The sequence below is a fragment of the Carassius carassius genome, chromosome 29 (genome assembly GCF_963082965.1).
Source record: "Carassius carassius chromosome 29, fCarCar2.1, whole genome shotgun sequence".
Classification (NCBI taxonomy): Eukaryota; Metazoa; Chordata; class Actinopteri; order Cypriniformes; family Cyprinidae; genus Carassius; species Carassius carassius.
Genome location: NC_081783.1, coordinates 6,941,655 through 6,966,521, shown reverse-complemented (window position 1 = coordinate 6,966,521; position 24,867 = coordinate 6,941,655). Strand labels below are relative to the sequence as shown.

The window sequence follows — 24,867 nt, the reverse complement described above, 5'->3', positions numbered from 1 at the left end:
AGATTCAACATTGATGATCAATAATCGTTTTATTTGTCATTTATGTCATTATTAATGTCACAATAATTTATCTTAATACATGTATGTATGCAAGTGTTACTCAAAAATATAGTTTAGAAAAACCCTGTTATTGTAAAGGAACCTATTACTGTATGAGCAACCCTCTGGATTTTGAATGATTTCTTGCTACTATGTTTTAGATCTGGCAGGTGAATAAGCTGCTGTCTTTTTTAATACTGATAGTCTGAAGCAAAAATGACTAAAATGCTGTCTAGCTATAAAGATATATATCAGTCAGTTAAATGACACATGTCATAACACATTTAAACAGATGACCTCGGAAATTAATCTCTCTGGAAGAAATAAAAGAATCATTGAAACAATCTTATTTATTTGTTTAAATCAATGAAATAATGACAATACAGTTGACAAAAAGAGAGAAAAAAAAACTTAATGAAACCTTTCACGAATTTCTGCTGGAGATTTCCAAACATGTCATTTAACAAACACAAAAAGAAATCGAATAGACAGAATTCATATTCCCGCTTTTTATTGTTTTCTGTCCTGTGTCAGGAAAACACCATTATGGCTGGTCCCTGAGTTTGAGGTATCGGAGCTCTTCGTTTCACTAGTAGTCTCTGACTTCAGGGACGGTGAGGAGACTTTTAGACCACCTTTCGCTTTGGCCCCCGGTGTCACAGAACGGCTCCAGTCTGCTCGAAATTCAAACGATCTTTTATTCATTTATTATTTCAAGAACTATTATCTCCAGTTGATAGGTTTGTTTTTTTAAGTGGTGTAGATGGGGACGATCTTTAAAACTTAATCTACAACCTCATATTATATTATAATTTTGGTTGGTGTTTGATATACAGTTTTGTTTAATTCAAACAGTGTACAATATTATTATTAAAAAAAATATATATTTTCTCATAGCTATTTACTATAGTTTATATGAGACAAACCTGAGTATTCAGACTGTCTGAATCTTCCACAGCAGAGATGTATCCTCCACTGCTTCCTTACATTGTCTTTCATCAGACAATAAAACAGGAAGATAAAGAAACCTGAAATACAGCAAAAAGCAAAACACTTGTCCAAAGATCCCTTACACTCACCAGGACAACTACAATCCAAAATATTATCTTCTGTTGTTAAACAGCAGAATAATGCATCCTTATTTTATTCTTATCTGTATGATGGACCTATTATAATCATGAGTCTTACAGCGTATATATCGTATGTACAGTGTTACATATTTGAACATAAACTTTCTTTCACAGGCATAAGCAGTCCTTGCTGTTACCTTGAAGACTGTTGAGGAGGGAGAACATGTACATCAGGGGTGTTTTGGCTGGGCCCCAGGCGACAAAGGTTAGTATCCAGGTAAGTCCCAGCAGGAAGGTGAGACTGGCCACCACTCTCAGGTCATGCAGGAACCCTTTTCGGCTGCTGGAGGGCTTATTGACCTGCATTTTACGGATCTGTACCAGCACCACCACAAACACGCAGATGTTACAGACCATGACCAGGGTCACGAAGGAAACCACCGTCACATAAAAGGTCACGTCATTCCTTAACCAGCAACTGAAGAGAAATAGTATAACCATAAAGGCCCATTAATTCCAAAAATATAGTTATAAAGGCAACCATGTGATAAATAAATTTGCGTCCACACCAACAGGCGATAACTTTGTTTTTTTTTTTATCATGCCCTTCAGATATGTTTTGCGCGTGCAAAAACGGTGGAAAATTAAAAAATGTCCAATCATTTCGATGGCTGAGAGAGCTCAACGATCTGCAACTTCAGAAAACACATGCAAATAGAAAAATCATCAGCAAATTAAGAAAACACCTTCATCAGTTTGACAGCACATGTTCTGCAAATGCTCACAACACACACACACTGCAAATAAGTAATTTTAATAATAAAAGCATAGACCATGGTTAATTTTAGTAAGGGAATTTGCAAAAGTAAGTTAGCCACCTTATGTTTCTCATTTACAGTACACTCTTAAAAATAAAGGTGCTTCCCGATGCCATAGAAGAATCTTTTTGTCTAAACGGTCCATAAAGAACCTTTAAGATCTGAAGAACCTTTCTGTTTCACAAAAGGTTCTTTGTGTTGAAAGAAGGTTCTTCAGATTATAAAAAAGGTAAGAAAGAGATGGTTCCCAAACTTTTCCAATGTGGTCTGTGCATATTTGCAGCATGTTGTTTTATTTGGTTGTGTTGTGAGCATTTGCAGTACATGTGTTGTCAAATTAATGAAAATGTTTTCTTAATTTGCATTGTTTTTTTGTTGGTTTGTTTATTTGCAGGGCGTTGAGCTCTCTCTGCCACCGTAAATCATACATTTTTAATCACATGAATGTGTTAGCAACACCATGAAATACAGAATCACAACTAATTAAAAATAAGTTTTCTTGTGAGATTGGGTTTCTTGCTCTATGATTATAGTTATATTTGTTGGTGTGCACCATTTAAAAATATGTATTTTAAATTGTTTTGCTTATGGCACCTACAATGCAGGGGATTCCTGGTGAAGTGCTCTTGAGAGACTGGTGCCATATGAACTAATATCAATGGCAAGCACTAAACTTACAACCAGCAGAGGTAAACCTGCAAACAACAGTTCAAGAATTAACAAACACTAATCTTTTCCTTGATTTTCTTAGTTGTTATGCACAAATACTCTAGACACATTTAATTTAATTTAACTGAAATTACTCCGTATAAAATCTGAAGAGAAAAACCATAAAACTGCTTGTCTCACCCCATCCAAGTGCACAGAATTTGAGGATGTAAGACGGCACGTATGAATTAAAGACCTTGACCAAGGCCAGATGCATGTTGATTGCACCCAGTCCCATCCACGTAAAGGTAGCCAGGAAAAAGTAATGTTGAAAGGCTGCTACAGTAATACAGATGGCACTGCTGTTATAGGAGGCAAGCCAGGAGTTCACGAGGAAGAGCATGTTCAACCCTAGCAAGGCTACGGAGAGGTTAATAAGGATCTTTGAAGGGTAGTCTCGCCTCAGTTTCCTATGGTAAGAAAACACACGTAAAAAAGGACCAGTCTTAAGCTGCTGGGGTAAACTTTTAGCAATAGCCAAAAAACATCGATTTTTCTGTTATGCCGAAAATAAGGATATTAAGTAAAGATCATGTTCCATGAAGATAATTAGTAAATTTCCAACAATAAATATATCAAAACTTAATTTTTTATTACTAATATACATTGCTAAGAACTCATTTGGACAAATTTAAAGTTGATTTTTTTCAGTATTTAGATTTTTTGCACCCTCAGATTCCAGATATTCAAATAGTTGTTTCCCGCCCAAATATTGTCATATTTATTCATGAGCATATTTATTCAGCTTTCAGATGATGTATAAATCTTTGAAAAATATACACTTAAGACCAGGGTCACAAATGTTTATGAACTCACTCAAAGGCCAAATAGGTCAACAGTGTGACTCCAAGAAAGATGGAGGATATGCCACTGCCCAGGTACGAGATGATAGTAAGAATCCTTCCATCTTTCGCACTTATTGGGGTTTTAGAGATGTCCTGGAAGACAGATGGGTTCAGGGAAACATGCATAGTGGTGACAATAATCGAAATCCAGGCGTATTTTATGCAAATGCTATGCACGTTGACATAATTTGTCATCCATAAATGAACCTATGACCTTTAGTTTCCAAATGTTTTCATAAAACTTTACCGTTAATTAATATTTCCTTTGGTAAATATAAAGTATGTTATAATTCATTGACATTGTACTATTGCGAGGGCAAATTTAGTTTCACACAACCATGTAAATGAGGTTAAACTTTATGTGCCTTATAAAATTTTTAATTGGCTGTCTACATTTTGGGAAGACAAACCAAACTCACCAGAAGAACTCCAAAATGTGTGAGGTGATCACAAGAACAGGACGTATAAGTGGCATTGGACAGCACTGTCTTACATCCTGTATCATTCCATCCACCTTTATCATCTACAAGACATTCAGTCAACAACTATCACGGGAATATTAACCAAAATGAAGGTCACTTTTACTGTAGACAGGCTTAAGTTTTGAATTTGAAAAAGTGTATAAAAAAGCTTACTGTTTTTGTTGAAGTCCCAGTAGACACACTTGACAGTGTCCCAAACCTATATAGAAAAAAAAGAGTTTGGTGAATTATTATTTTAATGATCAGACTGTAAATCTGTGACAATGCCATGGGTTATCATAGTCGATGATTTACAGCTTCCATGTTTTCATGAGAAGCTAATCTTAGGAAGATATTTGTTGACAAAAGATGGCATACATTTGGCAGCTTACTTTATGGTAACTGTTTACTATAGTTTGTTTCAACTGGAAAATAATGATGCTGAAACGATTTGTGATTTGCTTTGGTGTTGGCTGATTGTATCCATACAGACCTCTTTGTTTTGGAGATGACGGAGAGTGACCATCACTGGGATCTCAAGGTTGCTTACTGTAGCATTGGTGACGCTGGCAGATACTACATAAGAGTTCAGCTTCATGTTGGCTGTAGTGTCCTAAATGTTAAAAGTCTGCCATCAGAAGTAAGAACTGAAAATGCTGTACATACATAGTTAAAAACTGCAAATTCTATAGTTCAACTTACCTGCAGAGTTTAGCTTTAACCCTAATCAAACACACCTAAGCAAACTTGTCAATGTCTTTGGGATCATTAAAAAAAAAAAAATCAGAGGTAGGTGGGATTGATCAGACTTGGAGCTAAACTCTGCAGAGCATTGGCCCTCCAGGGCAAGATTTGAGAAAACTGATTTGAGGTGGTTTATTCTTTAGAAGGTGGAAAGTGTGATCACCAATTTAATGTATGTTACCTCAAAGAAATTTTCTTTGCCGTAAAAATGAAACTGTACACGAGGTCTGGCTCCATTGTTCGGGAAAAAGCTCTCAATTGCATGAGGTAAAGAAATGAATGCTACAGTTCCTGTGTCTGGATGCACTGTAAGGTTCTTGTCATAAAATATCTAAAAAAAATAAAAATAAAAAAAGGGAGAAAACAATACAGCATACTTTAAAACCCATTTACGGTCACACTTTATTTTATGGCCCAATTCTCACTATTAACAAACCAACTATGATTTTGCCTCAATAAACTCCCAATTTGCTGCTTATTAATAGATGGTAAGGTAGTTATTAAGTTTAGGATTGGGGTAGGATTAGGAATGTAGAATATGGTCATGCAGAAGTGGTTTATAAGTGCTAATAAACAACCTGTATATGTTAATAATAGACATGCTAATAAGAAACTAGGTAATAGTGAGAAAAGGCCACTAAAATAAAGTGTTACTCCATTTACCATACATGTCGTTTTTCTCTGTATTGATTGTTGCAGGCTGTGAGAACAGGTTATGCTGAAATGCACGATGACTATGACTACGGTATATGTGACTATGAATGAGTCACTGAATGACCAATTTGTTCAAAATACTGTTTCATTCGGTAGCACCACAGCGGTTGAATCTGATTTGGCTTCATATTTTCTTTATTTGAACACAAATGAATGAGTGAACAAACTGAACAGAAACTTTCCTTCTTTGCTTGATCTTAATATGTATCAGGAGCATATGTGATATAAATATATGTGGAACTTTCTGTACTAAAAGCACCATTGAACAAAACAAACAAACATCCTCTAAAAAACAGATAGTCCTGTCCCCAATTCACACCAAAGATATTTTAACGCACTGAGGAAAATTACATTCTTCAGCTTCAATACATACAAAAATGCTTGCTTAATACATTCACATCTCTTTTATTTCAAAGTCATTTGGTGGTCAGGGCTAGTATCACACCTGACATGTAAATGGTGCTAAAATAACCACTTGTGTCCCATGGTCCACTAACACAACACACACAAGGACACAGAAACCTTGTAGTGTGAAAACACACTCTCAAAAGGTACTGTGATAATTTAATCACTTCTATTTTCGCTAAGAGTCTAAAGTTTCCATAATCATCTTGATCTCATGCAGTGATATAGTCTCTCTTTGTCTCTCACCTCAGGGGTGCTATCATTCAGTAAGGAGGACACCTCGAATGTGAGGCCGTGGAACTGAGAGGTGTCAGGGTTGATCAGCTGAAGTGCTAATGAAGGTGCTGTCATGTTATGAGCATCGCCCTCAAACACCGTCCTGTCTCCTAGAAGGTCTGTAATAGAAAGAATTCTACCACACACAAAGACAGAAAGCCACAATGGAGTGAATACAGCAGGAAAATTAGATATTCAGACATATTTCGGAGATCAATTTATACACATTTTATGCTGTACTAAATATGCTTGTTTTAGGCTCAACCTGCAAATGAAAAAAACTTTGGATTTCAAGAAAAAGCTGACCCCAAAAAATTAAAATTGACTCTGTCACGGCCGGGATCCAATGAGGCACGGAGATAGAACCAGTTGCGAGTAAGTCTTTTATTAAGGGGTAATCCAAAAAGCATAAACAGTCCAGGCAGGGGTCAATAGAAAAACATCCATCCAAAACATAAATTAAACAAGAAGACAAGGCAAGGGCACAAACTGACGGACATGAAGAAACAACGACTCCGTGACACATACTAAGACAGACCGGGTTATATACACAAGGAGAGACAAACGCTAATGGGAAACTGACAGGGTGTGATGATAGGTAATTAGTGACAGCTGGGTGCAATAATTAAGCAGGGACGTGAGGAATGTGATTAATTAAGTGAAAGACACCGTGGGAAAAGAGGACATCTAGTGGACACCCAGGGAACACAACCCAGACACTGTGACAATACCCCCCATTATGGCTCCCAGACGCTCCACGACAAGACACAACACCGAGACAAGGAGGGAGGAGGACCGGAGGAGGTTCAGGGGGAGGGACGGAGGTCTAGGCTCACAGAGGGGAACAGGCAGAAAACAAGAAACACAAAACATAAGTCCATAAGGACATCACATGGTGCCCACCAGGGCAGAACAGAAGACCACCACAAACGTGTGATCAGGGCGGAAGCCCCCCCAGGGCGGAGCAGAAGACCACCACATCCTTGTGGTCGAGGCCGGAGTTCCCCAGGGCGGAGCGGAAAACCACCACAACCGTGTGGTCAGGACGAATGCCCCCCAGGGCGGAACAGAAGACCACCACGTCCTTTTGGTCGAGGCCGGAGTCCCCCAGGGCGGAGCGGAAGACCACCACACCCCTGTGGTCAAGGCGGAAGCCCTCCCGGGCAGAGCAGAAGACCACCACACCCCTGTGGTCACGGCGGAAGCCCTCCAGGGCGGAGCAGACGTCCGTGCGGCCGGACCAACGGGACGACGAAACTCTGGTAATCCCCTGATGTTTCTACCTGATTTCAGAGGATCGGTGCTGGCCTGACTCTGCTCACGAAGATCATTGGTGAATGGCACTTGTTCATGAAGATCTATGGGGACTTGACTCAGTCATTGAAAATCACCGGTGACTGGCCCTGACTCTGGAGGGTCATCGGTGACTGGCCCTGACTCTGGAGGGTCATCGGTGACTGGCCCTGACTCTGGAGGGTCATCGGTGACTGGCCCTGACTCTGGAGGGTCATCGGTGACTGGCCCTGACTCCGGAGGGTCATCGGTGACTGGCCCTGACTCCGGAGGGTCCACGAGCACCTGACTTGACTCTGGAGGGTCAACAGGAACTAGCCCTGACTCTGGAAGGTCGACGGTGACTAACCCTGACTCTGGAAGGTCGACGGTGACTAACCCTGACTCGACTCTGGAGGGTCAACCGGAACCTGACTTGACTCTGGAAAGTCAATAGGCACCTGACTCGGCTCTGGAGAGTCCACTGGAACCTGACTCAACTCTGGAGGGTCAACAGGAATCTGACTCAACTCCGGAGGGTCAGCTGAGACGGTAATCCCGTGCAGCGGCGCTGGGCAAGCAGCCACCTTGGGCCATGACTCTGGACAGGTGGCCATCTTGTGCTGTGGTGCTGGGCTGGCGACCCTCTTGTGCTGTGGCGCTGGATCGGTGGCCAACTTGGGCATTGGTGCTGGGTTAGCGGCCATCTTGTGCTGTGGCGCTGGGCTGGCAGCCATCTTGTGCTGTGGCGCTGGATTGGAGTCCATCTTGGGCCGTGGCTCTGGACCGGTGGCCAACTTGGGCATCGGCGCTGGGTTAGCGGCCATCTTGTGTGGTGGCACTGGGCTGGCAGCTATCTTGTGCTGTGGCGCTGGATTGGCGGCCATCTTGGGCCATGACTCTAGACGGGCGGCCATCTTGGGCCGTGGCTCTGGACCGGTGGCCAACTTGGGCCGTGGCTCTGGACCGGTGGCCAACTTGGGCATCGGCGCTGGGTTAGCGGCCATCTTGTGCTGTAGTGCTGGGCTGGCGGCCATCTTGTGTGGTGGCGCTGGATTGGCGGCCATCTTGGGCCAGGACTCTGGACGAGCGGCCATCTTTGGCATTGGCGCTGGGTTAGCGGCCATCTTGTGTTGTGGTGCTGGGCTGGCGACCACCTGGTGCTGTGGCACTGGGCTGGCGGCCATCTTGGGTTGTGGTGCTGGCTCAGCAGCTGTGACATGAACAATCTTAGGGATCTCTAGGATCTTTGACAGCGTGGAGAAATAATCCAAGAATGAGTCTGCGGCCATCTTGGGCGTTGGCGCTGAGCTGGCCACCATCTTGCACCGTGGCGCTGGACTGGTGACCACCTTGTGCTGTTGCGCTGTGCTGGCGTCCATCCTGCCTCTTGGCGCTGATCTAGCGGCCATCATGGGCAGTGGCGCCACCATGGCGGGCATGCACTTCTTCTCTCCTCTCTGTCCGCCATGGTGAGATGGTGGCTCTGACCCATTCCACACGAGCCCCGGGTCGAAGGGAGGCCATGGTTGAGAGCGATGCCGAGTCTCCTCTCGACCACTCCCTCCTCGGCGTCCTCCCCTGGTCCCCCGGAAAACCACCAGGCGAGTTCCCTCAAAGCCATCTCTCTCCCGCTCTGTGGCTGGGGATGAGACATAGGCAGACATACCGCTGGTTCTTACTGTGACGGAGTCGTTCTGTCACGGCCGGGATCCAATAAGGCACGGAGATAGAACCAGTTGCGAGTAAGTCTTTTATTAAGGGGTAATCCAAAAAGCATAAACAGTCCAGGCAGGGGTCAATAGAAAAACATCCATCCAAAACATAAATTAAACAAGAAAACAAGGCAAGGGCACAAACTGACGGACATGAAGAAACAACGACTCCGTGACACATACTAAGACAGACCGGGTTATATACACAAGGAGAGACAAATGCTAATGGGAAACTGACAGGGTGTGATGATAGGTAATTAGTGACAGCTGGGTGCAATAATTAAGCAGGGACGTGAGGAATGTGATTAATTAAGTGAAAGACACCGTGGGAAAAGAGGACATCTAGTGGACACCCCGGGAACACAACCCAGACACTGTGACAATCTCATGCCATCCAAGATGTAGAGGAGATGATGAAAATCACAATAATCCTCATTTTTTTCTCCATTAAAAAACATTGTCCGTTTAAAATAGTGTGGGATCTTCTGACACCATATTATAGCAACTTGGACATTCCATTATACAATTTCTCTTTTTGTGTCCAGAGATGAAAGAAATGTCTTTGAAACAACATGAGAGTGATTAATGACATAATATCCATTTTTGGTTTAGCTATCTCTTATACTATTTGCATCACAATATAATCCTGCACAAAATGCTCTGATCTGCTTGCATACTTACTTGTTGATTTGGGTGGGACTAGTTTTGATATAACAGATATCTGAAACAATTTTAGTAATGTCGTTGGACAGAGCTGTGGTCAAGGTTCCAACCTCAGTGACCTTAGACAGTTTTTCAAGCACAATGTCCATCTGAGCGTCATTCAGATTGCTTTGTTCCTTTAAAAGATCCTCAATCATGTCCACAATGTCTGCTGAGTTGTCTGGAGACAGATGCAAAATGGAAAATATTAAAGTGGGCCGAATTAATTGTTTCTGTCTTCTCTGACAAATAATGGCAAATAAAAACCCACATTGATAACTTACCAGCTGTAACTGTGATATTCTCCAAATCATCAAAATCTGACACTGTCCGAATACACTTGCTCATGTCTGGATGATCCCACACTGCTCTGTCAGTTGCCCCATTTAACTTACTAAATGGAATGAGACAAAATGTGAGTCTCATTTAGCCATTTATTTTCGGGTTAGTTCACCAATTTTAGAACAGCTTTGTTTTGCTACAATGTTGGTAGTGTAAGTAAATTAACAATGTATATTTTTACCTGATATTAATTATAACTGAATACTCATTATTGCTCACAAAACTCTAATTTGGGTAAAAATAGCTAAAATAGTTTAATAAAGATTCAATTAAAATGTCTTAATAAAGAACTTTGAGATAAAAATTTGCCAATGCTTATGGTTTTCTCCAGTGTAGAGAAGTGTAAAAAAAATTCTTTTCCTTGCAGCTATATTTATTATTTTATTTATTATTTGTAAATTTGTCAGGGTTATGGACCTGTCTGTGTGTGTTTTTGTTCCCTGTAACCCAGTTTCTGTCTCCTGTTGATTGTGTTCATTTGATTCCAGGTGTGTCTAGTTCTTCCCCAATTATCCTGTGTTTTAAAAGCCCTAGTTCTTACAGTCAGTGTTTGTCGGTTCTAAACGTTATCCTGATGTGTCGAGTCCTGTGATCCCTTCAGACCCTTGTAAATAAAACTCTTTTTGATTTGTTTTCTATGTGAATCCTCGCTCCGTTGTTTCTGTTCCTTGTGTGTGTGTGCATCATGAAAATATTACAGTGAAATAGTGTTATTACAAAAGTAATATTTATTATTGTGAATTTAGTATTTAGAATAGCTATAATCATTATTAGTTATATTGATTAAAACAAAAATTTTGTTTTTACTTTTTTCCAAATATTTTTCTAAAAAAACCATAAGGTTTTTATTTTGTGTGATAAAGAAACATTCATGTAAAAACATTGAATGTCTGTAGCACCAGTACTATATGCAAAAAAAGTTAACGTACAGCCCTGATATGATATTTATTGTTTTTACTGGAGGAAAAAGAGGAAAATAATAGATAATAAATTTGGGTGTCTTATCTCCATCCTGCCACCAGAGGTCACTCGCACAATGACCAACAAACACATTTAGGCTACTATGTTTACGAAATTACATTGTTTGCTATGTGCTTGTGTACAAATGATTGTTTTTCTATGTGGTTTCCTCCAAAAAAAGTACATCCATCTCCTTGTTTTTGTTTCCTGTCTAATCTCTCTCTATATGTTGCTGTCTCATTAATATTCAACATATGATTACCATATTGGGCAGAAATGCAACATTTAAAAGTACTAGTATCTATTAAGTTCAGGATATCTTTGGTCTAAAAAAATTAGTACTAGTTCTATTTTTTTAACATGTAAAGTATAATTAAAAACTAGTCATTATTGGAATAAGTACTAGTATATAACAAATAACTAGTATCTAATGACTAAATAGGCCTACCAGTAACTTTACAAAAGACACTAGTAGCTAAATAATAAAACACTAGTACCTAAATAATAGGCACTATTAGCTAAAGAATAAACACTAGTAGCTAATGAATAAGTACTACTATTTAATGGAAATATACTACTATCTAAAAAATAAATACAAGTAGCATGAAAATAGATACTAGTGTGGGGTGGAGCTAGGGGCTTGTTTGTTTTGGTGTTTTGAAATATTGGCTACCAGAAATATCTTACCCCACCTTTAATTGTTAAAAAGGCTGTCCATATGTTGTCTGTTCCTACTACGCCTTCAGCCATGTTTATATGATATTGTTAATCATACTACTTCCTTAGCTCACTATGACATTAATTAAAATAAGCAGAAAATGTATTTTGTTTACAAATAAAAATATCTGTATTTCAATTTTGTAGATGCCTTCCATGTCCATGCACTGAACAAAATTATAAACGCAACACATTTGTTTGCCAACACTCCTTTGCCGAGATAATCCATCCACCTCAGGTGTGGCATATCAAGATGCTGATTAGACAGCATGATTATTGCACAGGTGTGTCTTAGGCTGGCCTCAATAAAAGGCCACTCTAAAATGTGCAGTTTTACTGTATTGGGGGTCCAGGGGGGTTCGAAAATCAATCAGTATCTGGTGTGACCACAATTTGCCTCACACAGTGCAACACATCTCCTTCTCATAGAGTTGATCAGGTTGTTGAATGTGGACTGTGGACTGTTGGTCCACTCCTCTTCAATGGCTGTGCCACGTTGCTAATTTTATTATCAGGAACTGGAACACGCTGTCGCATACACCGATCCAGAGCATCCCAAACATGCTCAATGGGTGACGTGTCCGGTGAGTATGCTGGCCATGCAAGAACTGAGATATTTCATTTTCCAGGAATTGTATACAGATCCTTGCAACATGGGGCTGTGCATTATCATGCTGCAACATGAGGTGATGGTTGTTGATGAATGGCACAACAATGGGCCTCAGGATCTCGTCATGGTATCTCTGTGCATTCAAAATGCCATCAATAAAATGCACCTGTGTTTGGTGTCCATAACATATGCCTGCCCATACCATAACCCCACCGCCAGATTGACAACGCTGACATCAGCAAACCGCTCACACACACGAGGCCATACACACTGTCTGACATCTGCCCTGTACAGTGAAAACCGGGATTCATCCGTGAAGAGAACACCTCTCCAAAGTGCCAAATGCCATCTAATGTGAGCATTTGCCCACTCAAGTCAGTTACAACAGCCAACTGCAGTAAGGTCAAGACCCTGATGAGGAAGACGAGCATGCAGATGAGCTTCCCTGAGATGGTTTCTGACAGTTTGTGCAGAAATTCTTTGGTTTTTGTTGCAGCAGCTGTCCGGTTGGCTGGTCTCAGACGATCTTGGACTGTGGTTGTGAGGCCGGTTGGATGTAAATGGTAAATGGACTGCATTTATATAGCGCTTTCAACAGACCACATGGCCATCCAAAGCGCTTTACAAGTTGCCTCACATTCACCCATTCACTCACTCATTCATACACCGACTGCGGTGTCAGCCATTCAAGGCACCATCCAGCTCGTAGGGAGCAGCTGGGGTTAGGTGTCTTGCTCAAGGACACCTCGACACTTGGTCAGGTGGAGCCGGGGATTGAACCACCAACCTTCCGGTTTGTAGACAACCTACATGAACCACTGAGCCACTGCCGCCCCGATGTGCTGCCAAATTCTCTGAAACACCTTTGGAGATGGCTTATGGTAGAGCAATGAACATTCAATTCATGAGTAACAGCTCTGGTGGACATTCCTGCAGTCAGCATGCCAATTGCACACTCCCTCAAAACTTGTGACATCTGTGGCATTGTGCTGTGTGATAAAACTGCACATTTTAGACTGGCCTTTTATTGTGGCCAGCCTAAGGCACACCTGTGCAATAATCATGCTGTCTAATCAGCATCTTCATATGCCACACCTGTGAGGTGGATGGATTATCTCAGCAAAAGAGAAGTGCTCACTAACACAGATTTAGACAGATTTGTGAACAATATTTGAAAGAAATAGGCCTTTTGTGTACATAGAAAAAGAGTTCAGCTCATGAAAAATGGGGCAAAAACAAAAGTGTTGTATTCATAATTTTGTTCAGTGTAATATCCAACATATTTGAGGTAACCGGTTTACTCCTTATTAGTGAAATACTCCATTAATATGATGAGCACCTCAAAATACATGTTATCCTGTACGGAAACATTGTACTTGATACTTGAGTTTGTAGCTTAATTCACTATATATTAAAAAGTTTGACCACTGCAATTCATTTGCTGACATAAAATAAATAAATTGCATCCAGTCATCTCATATCACATAAGTGAATAAATGTAACATTTATCAGTAGACCTTGTACTAAATATTTGAGAAATAATTGTTAAAATGGGATTGTATAAGTCTATATTATAGTGTGATTGTCAATGTTAAAAGAGCAAATGGGTGAAGCAAAAGAGCACAAAACTGCAAGGGGGAAGGTTTGGTTGACTTGGGACATAACTGCAGACCATTCCCCCCTCCCAATCTAAATACCCCAACATTTTTGCGTTTATTATAGACTTTTGACCACAGTTTCACTTAATTTTTATTTTGCGGATATTTCAGCCAACAGTTTGCTTTGTAAATTCAGTTTTAAAAAATGTTAAAGAGGATAAACTTTAACATTTAACTGAGTTGTGCACATATGTTTTAAACACTTCGGCTACCTTGTTCTTACTCCACAGTTGTATTAAATGTGCATCCTTGAAAGCATGCAGTTTTCTAGCATATCAGGTAATATTAATGGTATGACCTAGTTCTAATGTAGTCGAAATTACAACAACAGTGGTAACATATACATATATTTCATTATTTATTCAAAATTACAGCTAGGGACAATTTAGTAATTGATGAATATTGGTAGGGACATGTAACTAGCATCCATACTAAATTATACACCCTTGTTTGTCAGCAAAGAACTTTTGGCAGCTCCCCAGCTTCAAATTTTTTAAAGAATGTTTTGCCAATGTTCTGCCAAGTTATGAAAATGTTAATTCTGAATGTTTTTCTTTTAAAAAATAAAAATAAAAATTGAAACCCATTTGGCAGCAGTGAATTACCAACTTAATGCATTCTTCTGACATCAAGAAAATATAATTTATAAGGTTTTTGAAATTATTTTAGTACAGCTTTACCTGAGGTTTCTTAGAGCTCTTGAAAAGATTTCAAGAAGACAGAGTCATGTAATGGTGACTGGTGTTATATTGCTGTACTGGGAGTTAATATTTGCATTGTCAGGGGTCCAAGCAGTATTGTCAAGCTAATTATTCAATTAAAGGATATTGTTTTCCACAAGAAAAAGATAAGGCATATTAATCAGCAGTGCAGCACAGGATTGTTTGTATAGTTTGTGTGCCAAATGACGCAAAGACAAACACAAGACAAACTAGTGTTATCTGAATGTTTTTCCAAGGCCACTGAATTGTATCTATAGAAACAAAGCAATATTTCACTTTAAAAATATATTCAGTGGTGATTAAAAAATGATAACGTCCATAAAACAAATTGGAAATTAGTTTTTTAATACCTCAATAGATTAACTGGGTGATGTTCATATTTTAACAACCTGTGTATTAGCTGCGAAACCACTGCACAATGTGTAGTACTTACCAAAACCTTTTAGCAATTTCATTCCCTCTTACACACCCCATGCTATATTCACTTTGAGCTGTCATTTCGGGCCACGGGTATATACCATACACTGTGCGCATGATTTCCTCTGGACAAAGGCCCGGATCTGCAACAATAAACAGCATTGAGAAACCATACACATATTCTGGCTCCATTAATATTTCTATAATTCCAGTATAAGACATTATTCCACTATAAACCAGACAGTACCTATATGGCTAATGATGACTTCACCGGACGGGACACTGATACTGATGGTAGCATTGGTGTATCCTTTTGTCAAAAGTTCATAAATCAGCCTCTCTGTTGCTGTGATATTCACTGGTGTCATAGCCTGAACCTGAAAAGTAGTCACGTACCTGAAAAAGATTTTATTTGAGTAACAATACAGCATCTATTTCATCTGCATTTGTGTGTTCAATGTATTCAGTGTTGGGACACTTACTTAGGACCTCCTTTTATCGCAAGATTCCAAACATCCATGTTGCATTTTCCCAGTGTTTGCTGAAGCTGAAGAAAGAAGCACAATAAATAAAAAGGCATGGACCAAATTACTTTTTAGAATATGTGTCATGAATTTTTCTACCCATATGCTTCCATATTACTCACCCATTGCTGTATAGTGTGTTGAGGGTCTGTGATGCTGCCACTCATTGTTAGATTGAGATAGACCCTATAGAAAATGTCTCCAAATTCTGGTGAATTAAATGGTTACACTTTACTTTGAAGTGTCCTTGTTACAGTGTAATTATTACTGAGTAATATTAATTAACTACATGTACTTACTATATGTTTAGGATTAGGGTTTTGTTTAGGTTTACTTGCATGTAATTATGAATAGTTTATCATTATTATAATAGTAAGTATGTGTTAAATCTGTAATGAGGAAACATTAAAATAAAGTGATGCCAATTACAACCCGAATTCCGGAAAAGTTGGGACGTTTTTTTAAATTTTAATAAAATGAAAACTAAAGGAATTTCAAATCACATGAGCCAATATTTTATTCACAATAGAACATAGGTAACGTAGCAAATGTTTAAACTGAGAAATTTTACACTTTTATCCACTTAATTAGCTCATTTAAAATTTAATGCCTGCTACAGGTCTCAAAAAAGTTGGCACGGGGGCAACAAATTTCTAAAAAAGCAAGCAGTTTTGAAAAGATTTAGCTGGGAGAACATCTAGTGATTAATTAAGTTAATTGATATCAGGTCTGTAACATGATTAGCTATAAAAGCTTTGTCTTAGAGAAGCAGAGTCTCTCAGAAGTAAAGATGGGCAGAGGCTCTCCAATCTGTGAAAGACTGCGTAAAAAAATTGTGGGAAACAATGTTCCTCAACGTCAAATTGCAAAGGCTTTGCAAATCTCATCATCTACAGTGCATAACATCATCAAAAGATTCAGAGAAACTGGAGAAATCTCTGTGCGTAAGGGACAAGGCCGGAGACCTTTATTGGATGCCCGTGGTCTTCGGGCTCTCAGACGACACTGCATCTCTCATCGGCATGATTGTGTCAATGACATTACTAAATGGGCCCAGGAATACTTTCAGAAACCACTGTCGGTAAACACAATCCGCCGTGCCATCAGCAGATGCCAACTAAAGCTCTATCATGCAAAAAGGAAGCCATATGTGAACATGGTCCAGAAGCGCCGTCGTGTCCTGTGGGCCAAGGCTCATTTAAAATGGACTATTTCAAAGTGGAATAGTGTTTTATGGTCAGACGAGTCCAAATTTGACATTCTTGTTGGAAATCACGGACGCCGTGTCCTCCGGGCTAAAGAGGAGGGAGACCTTCCAGCATGTTATCAGCGTTCAGTTCAAAAGCCAGCATCTCTGATGGTATGGGGGTGCATAAGTGCATACGGTATGGGCAGCTTGCATGTTTTGGAAGGCTCTGTGAATGCTGAAAGGTATATAAAGGTTTTAGAGCAACATATGCTTCCCTCCAAACAACGTCTATTTCAGGGAAGGCCTTGTTTATTTCAGCAGGACAATGCAAAACCACATACTGCAGCTATAACAACAGCATGGCTTCGTCGTAGAAGAGTCCGGGTGCTAACCTGGCCTGCCTGCAGTCCAGATCTTTCACCTATAGAGAACATTTGGCGCATCATTAAACGAAAAATACGTCAAAGACGACCACGAACTCTTCAGCAGCTGGAAATCTATATAAGGCACGAATGGGACCAAATTCCAACAGCAAAACTCCAGCAACTCATAGCCTCAATGCCCAGACGTCTTCAAACTGTTTTGAAAAGAAAAGGAGATGCTACACCATGGTAAACATGCCCCGTCCCAACTATTTTGAGACCTGTAGCAGAAATCAAAATCGAAATGAGCTCATTTTGTGCATAAAATTGTAAACTTTCTCAGTTTAAACATTTGCTACGTTATCTATGTTCTATTGTGAATAAAATATTGGCTCATGTGATTTGAAAGTCTTTTAGTTTTCATTTTATTAAAATTTAAAAAACGTCCCAACTTTTCCGGAATTCGGGTTGTAAATTAACTGTTTAAAATACAACATAATATACTGCAATATTTACACATTATTTGAAAGAAAAGAAAATCACTCATTTAAAAGAAACATATAATAATAATAATAATTAATTTAATATGATTCTATGATTTGCACAAATATGTGTTACCCTCATGAAACCTGCATTAAAATATGTTTTACATAGTTGTCACTTCATTTGTTTTTCAATTGAGATTCTGGTATATCCATAATGTATAAACCATACAAAAATATGTGTTGTGTCATTGTTTAACTCACCTCTGTTTGAAATTAAGCCTGAAGTGATAAAACAGCTATTTTCCATTGCAAGTGTTTGTGATGATGTGCGAGTTCCTGAAGAACAAAATGTTTTGCATATGAGCTCTTGAAAAGGAATGTGAATTTTTAGTAACCTATTTTTTTTATATAAATTATGGTGAAAAGTCTTCTGGATTTATAGTTTTTAGAGTTATGAAGCTCTGAATGGCACAGACCTGATATTGTAATATTTGTACTTGAGACTGGTGGAACAGTGGTCAAAGCAGGATTTGAAGTCACGTTGGGAAAGACAGCTGTAAAATTCAAAACAGTGACTTTTATTGTTGACTGAATGCTCCTCTTCTAACCCCTTACATACAGTTACGTACCTACTGAGAGGATGTTTATGGATGCTGGGTTTGTTTTCAGGAGGATGTCCTCGTAGCTATAGATGGGTATTAAAAGCCCCTGTATCATAGACACTGTTTCACTCACATCAGCTGCAGGTATCAATCTCACAAACACCACGCAATCAAACCTAAGACCACAAACATTACAAATCCTCCTTTAGATGGTTTGATTTAAACTTGTGACATATATTTGTGTATTGCATGTGTATGATCATTTTTACCATTGTGTCTTGATTGGTGACTTTACAGTGCCCTTCAAAGAAGCATAATGTTACATTTATCATTGTTAATGTTTTAGTGTTTAGTAGTGTTACAATATAAGGATATAAATTATATATGGCCACTTAATCATGAATAGTTATGGTATATGCTATACCTGAATTTCCTGCATATTTTGTCCAGCTCCTCTTTGAGGGCTAAATTTTGGCACTTCTCTTAGACAAAAAAATAACATATAATTGCATGGATACCATATAACATCACATGCTTACATTTTGCAAGTTGTACAGACATTTTGATATTTATGTATGTATGTTTGCTCATTGGTTAGTTAGTTTTAAAAAATTAAATAATTACCTTAAATTTGACAGGAACACTGAATGTACTGATATTTTCTGAGGGAAAACGTGCTTCAGCTGAAATTAAAAATACATAGGCTACATTCAGTATAATAATGCTAATGTGCAAGCGAAAATGTTAAATGTTGTATATCATATACACTCATATATGGAAATATTATCTTACCCAGATTAAAACAATCTCCCGAATACCATTTTCAGTATTATCATTATTGATATTTTGTGTAATAGCTGTATTCATTTGAATTTTATATTTTGACGATTCTGAAATGTGGTGAAGATACAGTTAATTAGAATGCAATGACAATAATGCATTACATTATATTACACAAGTTATTGTTACATTCATTCTATATTTCCTCCTCTATAAATAGTCTTGTACTCTTTACAGACTGCAATTTCTCACCACAAAGAAAGTTGTCATCGAGAATGGGTGGACACTTCTGATAATCCCAATCTTGCTCTCTCCAAGTCACAATATTCCCATCTACACATCTGTGTGCATCCAGCTGCTGTGAGCTCATCTGCACTCCCCACATCCGAAACAAGGACATGTAACCCACAAAGTTCTTCCCAGTCTCAAAATCAATAGAACCTCCAACAAAATTATGTGACACTCCCAGGCTCAGGGTACCATTTGCGGCAAGGTACCTGAGTGACTTTTCATTCAAGGGAAATTCAAAAACTGCTTTATCAATGATCACCTGGAAAAGCCTATTGTGACTCGACCATGTCAGACAAACTGTGTGCCACATTTTTATGGGCATGTCATAAGCAACCGTATATTCTTCTCCAAAAAGTGAGGCTATTACATTGCCCATATTTCCAGCTAAGCCAAACTCCATGTGCTGTTGACCTGGACCTTTGTAGTCAAAAGCAGTCCATTCAGAATTGCTAATCGTTCTCATGAGGTTGACGCAGACACTCAATTCCTCTAAAGGTGGGATGATAGCTGTTTTATTCAGCTGCCAAACACAGGATCGGGTAAAGGCCGTCTTCATCCCCCATAGGCTTGAGCCTAAAAGTTACAGATAATAGATTAGGCATCTATTTTCAGCTAAGAGCAATGATTTGGTTGAACAAAACCAATGAATGCAACATATTGCATCAGTCTTTTTGAAATGATCACACACATGTTAACAAGCACAATATTTTTGTCATTGTCATAGACTGCATAGACACTTATAAATGTCATACATAACAGAGTTAAACACAGGTCTTTCCCTTCACTAAAAAATAATAATCAACAAATGATGTACCTTTTAGCTATAGAAAAACTTTTACTGATATTTTTCCAAGAAATAGAGTAAGACAGACATAAATAAATGCAAGAAAGAGAAAAATCATACCTGCACAATTGACAGAAGAGCCCAAAATCCACATGTAAACAGTCACAAGCAGGCATTTATTCAAGGTATGCATGATCTATCTAAAAATAAATAAATAAAAAGATAAAGCATTTCTATGGTGTCCTTACTTAAAAGAAAACTTTCAAAAAAGGTTACAATTCATTAAAAGCATTTAAATTAAAACATTCTATGTTTAAATTTGGAAAAGGCAAACCATCCATAAAGAGAAACATTGATTACATTAAATCTTATGTAATTTCATTCATCATGAATTAAATGACTACTTACTGTGTTATGACATTTCTCTGGAATGGAAAACACATAAGTATTAACAAAACAACGTAAATGATTGAAACCCAATTCAAGCTAGAAAATTATATGAGGGTATGTTGTCCTCTAAATATATCCAGCACAGGACCTTTCCTCAAAGGAGACAAAATCCACGCCCAGTCTCTTGTTGGTAAGTTATTTATTAATCATAAAGACAGTAATAAACATAAAAGGATCTGTACATGGGTCAATAAGGAACAGTATCCGGAACCAGTTAATCTTATGATGAACCGGTTAATTTAACCCTTTCATTTCATGAATCTGTTTCTTTTTCACACCACTGACACCCAGATTGGCAATTCTGTTTGAGATGGAAGGGTTTTTTTTTTTTGGTTGATAAATATCACTCATGAATGTGGAAGAAGACACACCTCATAAATGGTTAAAGGTTCATGGTGCACGCTGTATGATGAAATACGGCAGCAAAAGCATGACTCTTGCTAAATAGGAACAATATTTCTGATATACAATCAATGGTGGGTAGACAATGTATTTGTGTCAGCTTTTTCTGTACAAACATGGTGATAATAAGAGCAGCATGTGATTGAAGCTGGAGGGGTTGGTCACTGAAGTATGAAAGATCCACATGCTGTATTTTTGGAAATGCAATAATAATAATAATGTCACAAAAGACAGCACATAAGTATGTATATGTATGTATACAATAAATATGTAGAACTGTTTTCATGACATAAGCAGTTCTGCATATATTTGTGTGGCCAGTATGAGCCTACTATCTTAATAGGAAGTTGTTTAAAATCTTAAGCAAACAGTTCAGGTAATGTTCCTCCTCAGGTTTTCAGATTAGATTCAGTTCTTCCAGATAGCTCTCAACAAACAAATTTAATTAGATTTTATAGCGGCAACCCAAAGCTCCCTCTGAGCTTGATTACAAATTTCTTATTTGGACAGATATTTGCATTTTTTTTCACTTGGAGACATACTTTGTGATTATATATATATATATATATATATATATATATATATATATATATATATATATATATATATATATATATATATATATTTTTTTTTTTTTTTTTTTTTTTTTTTTTTATTATTACTTCCAAAATAAAATGTGTGTCTGCCATTGTAACATAGATATTAAATAACATGAAACAAGTTTTATAATTAATAGCCTGTAAATTATTTTATAGTATAATTAAATAACTAAAAAAATAATAATAATATTAATAAAAACAGTGCTTGTAATTTTAGATTTCATATAGTAGTCAGATTTCATTACCAGTCTTTTTCAACATTTAGAAAAATGAGTGGCATAGTAGCTGATTTTCTGTGTGTATTCTGTGTTATTGAACATTCTTGTCTTTATTCCAAATGACCACATGAGGGAGTTATATTATGACACATGAAGCTCTTAGAAGCTAGGGTTTGATTTTGACATTGGTGGGGACATAACAGCAGACAATAATTGCAATATTCCTTTTAGCTAAACATCATATACATAAGCAATGCATTTCTAAATTCATTCTACAGTATACAGTACATAAACATCCCTTATGAAAATTAACCATGGTTTTACAAATAAAATAAAATGATTCAAATGATTTGCAAACACTCCAAAGTCCTGATCTCAATCAAATGATTTCCAATAAGCACTCCAATCAGCGTCCAGCTCCCTTCATGCCCTAGGAAACAGGGCTTATGCATTAAAAAATCAACTCCATAGCCATAAGACTGTGATTCCCAGACAGTGAGTGTACTTTCTTGCATCAGTTATAAACTCTGTGAAGATGCAAACTTGAATTACGCTGGAACGCTTCCTGACTATCCAGCGAGAGGCGGCATCTTTCAGGCTGGGAACTGCACGTCCCCTGAGGGTATTTCAGAGAATGCTCGGCCTCATGGCTGCTGCCTCCTCAGTTATTTCTCTGGGCCTGCTTCACATGCGGCCCCTTCAACTCTGGTTCATGTGCCAAGCAGACTGAACCAGGGAGCAGATATGTTGTCAAGGGACAATGTAGCTCCAGGGGTATGGAGGCTAGATCCCCAGATGGTTCAGATGATCTGGTTAGTTTTCGGCAGGGCAGAGGTCGACCTCTTTGCCTCCGAAGACAAATATCTTTGCCCAACCTATTTTTCAAGATAGCAGGATGCTCAGGCCCATGATTGACCCAACACCCGCCTTTATGCCTTCCCTCCAATCGCCCTGCTACCCCAGGTTATCAGGCGTGTCAGGGACACAAAGTGCTCTCTCCTCCTAGTGGCCCCTCTCTGAAGGAACCAAGTCTGGTTTCCAGAGATGATTCAGCTGCTATTTACAGCACCGTGGTCAATACCACTGAGGAGAGACCTTCTCTTGCAGGCGAAGGGCAAGATTTGGCTTCCCCAGACAGAACTGTGGAGCCTTCATGTCTGACCACTCGACAGGAGTCTAGCCAGCCCCCAGCAAGAGTCACTAATACCATTTTCTCCATCTACAAGCAGTGTTGGGAAGGTTACTTTGGAAATGTAATAGGTTACAGATTACAAGTTACCCTATTTAAAATGTAATAGTAGTGTAACTTTTTCAATTACTTTATTAAAGTAATGTAACTGATTACTTTTGATTACTTTTTGATTACATTTAAAAATCTCTAATAAATGTTTATTTGCAACCGTTAATAATTTTCAAACATTTACACCATGCAGGTTTAACCTTAAAGTAGAGCTAAATACTGTCAGACTTTCACCATCCTTTATCACTTGAATTAAGATGATCAAGTTTGAACATCCACCACACAATCAGACTTTAGTTCTGCATTTTACTTTGAGATTGATCTGAAGTTCAATGCAAATTTAAAATCATAAGAAATTGTTTAGTGAAACTTTTTTTGAAACCAGATCTTTGCATAATTACAGGAAACACTGCTTCTAACAATAGTTTGGAAAGAAAAATAGTTAATTAAAAAATAATAAATAAAAGCATATACATCAACTCAAATATGTTATATCTAATAAGCATACCTCCTATTATGAGTACTAAAATCCTGAAACATTGCTGCTCTTTGTATATGATGATAGTTTTCTCAAAACAAGTTAAATGCTCATGAAGTTATTCATGATAGAGATTGTGTTTATGTGTTCATGTACTAATATATCGAGACGGCAGAGGTTGAAAACACTCCGAGCTTCAGTAGGCCTATGTATAGTAAATGAAACCGCATGTCTGCATCAATTTCCATGAGTGGTGGACTGGGAAAAAATTCAGACCAGGAAATCTCAAACTCATACAAACAAATTCATGGACAACACTATTTTTTGTATGGACCTCTTGAAATCTTTAGTTTGGGGACATGCAAAATAATTAAAAGTTCTCTCCTGAACTGCACCTTCACTTCCATTTTTCTTTTCAGTCTCTTTATTTTGCCCTGTTATCCATCTCTCTCATGACTTTAATACTCAAGATTTAACAAAACTATACTTTCTAAATTGCCTACATGTCAAAATGAGTGCATCACTTCAATATATTTATAGAAAAATCCTAATCCTAATCCCAATCATGTTTTCCCTTACAAAAATTTACCATGCTTTTATTATAAAAAAGTACATTAACCGTGTTTTATTTATTTGCAAATGGATTACCATTTGTATTTGTTTTTAAATAAATAAATTTGTAAAATAATTTTTAATTTGTGGCATGGTTTAACAATAGTAACCTTTTGTCTCTGGATTTATAGCAAAATATTAAAACATTAATTTTCGTAAGGTGTAGTTGTCTGACGTAGCTTCCCCTAAACCTATAATAAAATCTCATTATTTTTCAGCTAAATTACTACTGTAACATTACAATAGATAATATTGATGTCGTTTATACAGTATTTTGAGTGAGTGTGATCAATGTGCTGTTGCTCTTTGACTAAGTGAACAAATACAAAACTACAATAGCATCTTTACAAATGAAACCCTGAACAGAAGTGTCGCTTCTCTGCTCCTGTGCGCTTCAGTCCACCCCGGTCTCTCTTTCTCGCATTGATTACTCGGAGTCTGATCCAAACCGTTTTGGCGGAGGCGCGGAGAGCGCGCGAGTCACGACTAACCGATCCATGATTTATTAGAGATTTAATTATCGAATAGCGGATTCGGAAATGATCGCTTTAGTACATTCAGCAGGCAATTGTACAATAATTATATTAAAATAGCGGGACAAATCGTCTGCCAGGCCACACGGGAATTGTCCCGGTTCTCCAGATGTCCGGTCCGCG

General features: G+C 38.3%; 1 protein-coding gene across 1 annotated transcript; it reads right to left on the bottom strand.

Annotated features, from left to right (window-relative positions):
• Positions 1 to 24: 24 nt before the first annotated feature.
• Positions 25 to 20,721, bottom strand: adgrg4a (adhesion G protein-coupled receptor G4a). The gene is made up of 27 exons (XM_059516678.1): positions 20,621 to 20,721; positions 20,333 to 20,412; positions 19,390 to 20,001; positions 19,150 to 19,247; positions 18,982 to 19,040; positions 18,782 to 18,839; positions 18,627 to 18,658; positions 18,385 to 18,533; positions 18,232 to 18,309; positions 18,017 to 18,091; positions 15,842 to 15,927; positions 15,678 to 15,742; positions 15,443 to 15,591; positions 15,212 to 15,338; positions 10,054 to 10,163; positions 9,749 to 9,950; positions 6,051 to 6,216; positions 4,867 to 5,016; positions 4,435 to 4,554; positions 4,116 to 4,161; positions 3,900 to 4,003; positions 3,452 to 3,573; positions 2,777 to 3,045; positions 2,526 to 2,622; positions 1,307 to 1,587; positions 966 to 1,067; positions 25 to 713 (listed from the first exon to the last, which is right to left on the bottom strand). Exons 2-27 carry the CDS (start codon positions 20,403 to 20,405, stop codon positions 550 to 552), a joined length of 3,594 nt encoding a protein of 1,197 aa, XP_059372661.1. The 5' UTR covers positions 20,406 to 20,412; positions 20,621 to 20,721; the 3' UTR covers positions 25 to 549.
• Positions 20,722 to 24,867: the final 4,146 nt, after the last annotated feature.

What these genes read in the sequence shown, in the direction of transcription:
- adgrg4a (XM_059516678.1), bottom strand. Translation starts at nt 20,405, where the DNA reads ATGCATACCTTGAATAAATGCCTGCTTGTGACTGTTTACATGTGGATT. An exon ending in GCAAAGAAAATTTCTTTGAG is followed by an intron (nt 4,555 to 4,866) that starts GTAACATACATT and finishes TTTAACATTTAG; the next exon opens with GACACTACAGCCAACATGAA. An exon ending in ATTCTGTGCACTTGGATGGG is followed by an intron (nt 2,623 to 2,776) that starts GTGAGACAAGCA and finishes TGTTGTTTGCAG; the next exon opens with GTTTACCTCTGCTGGTTGTA.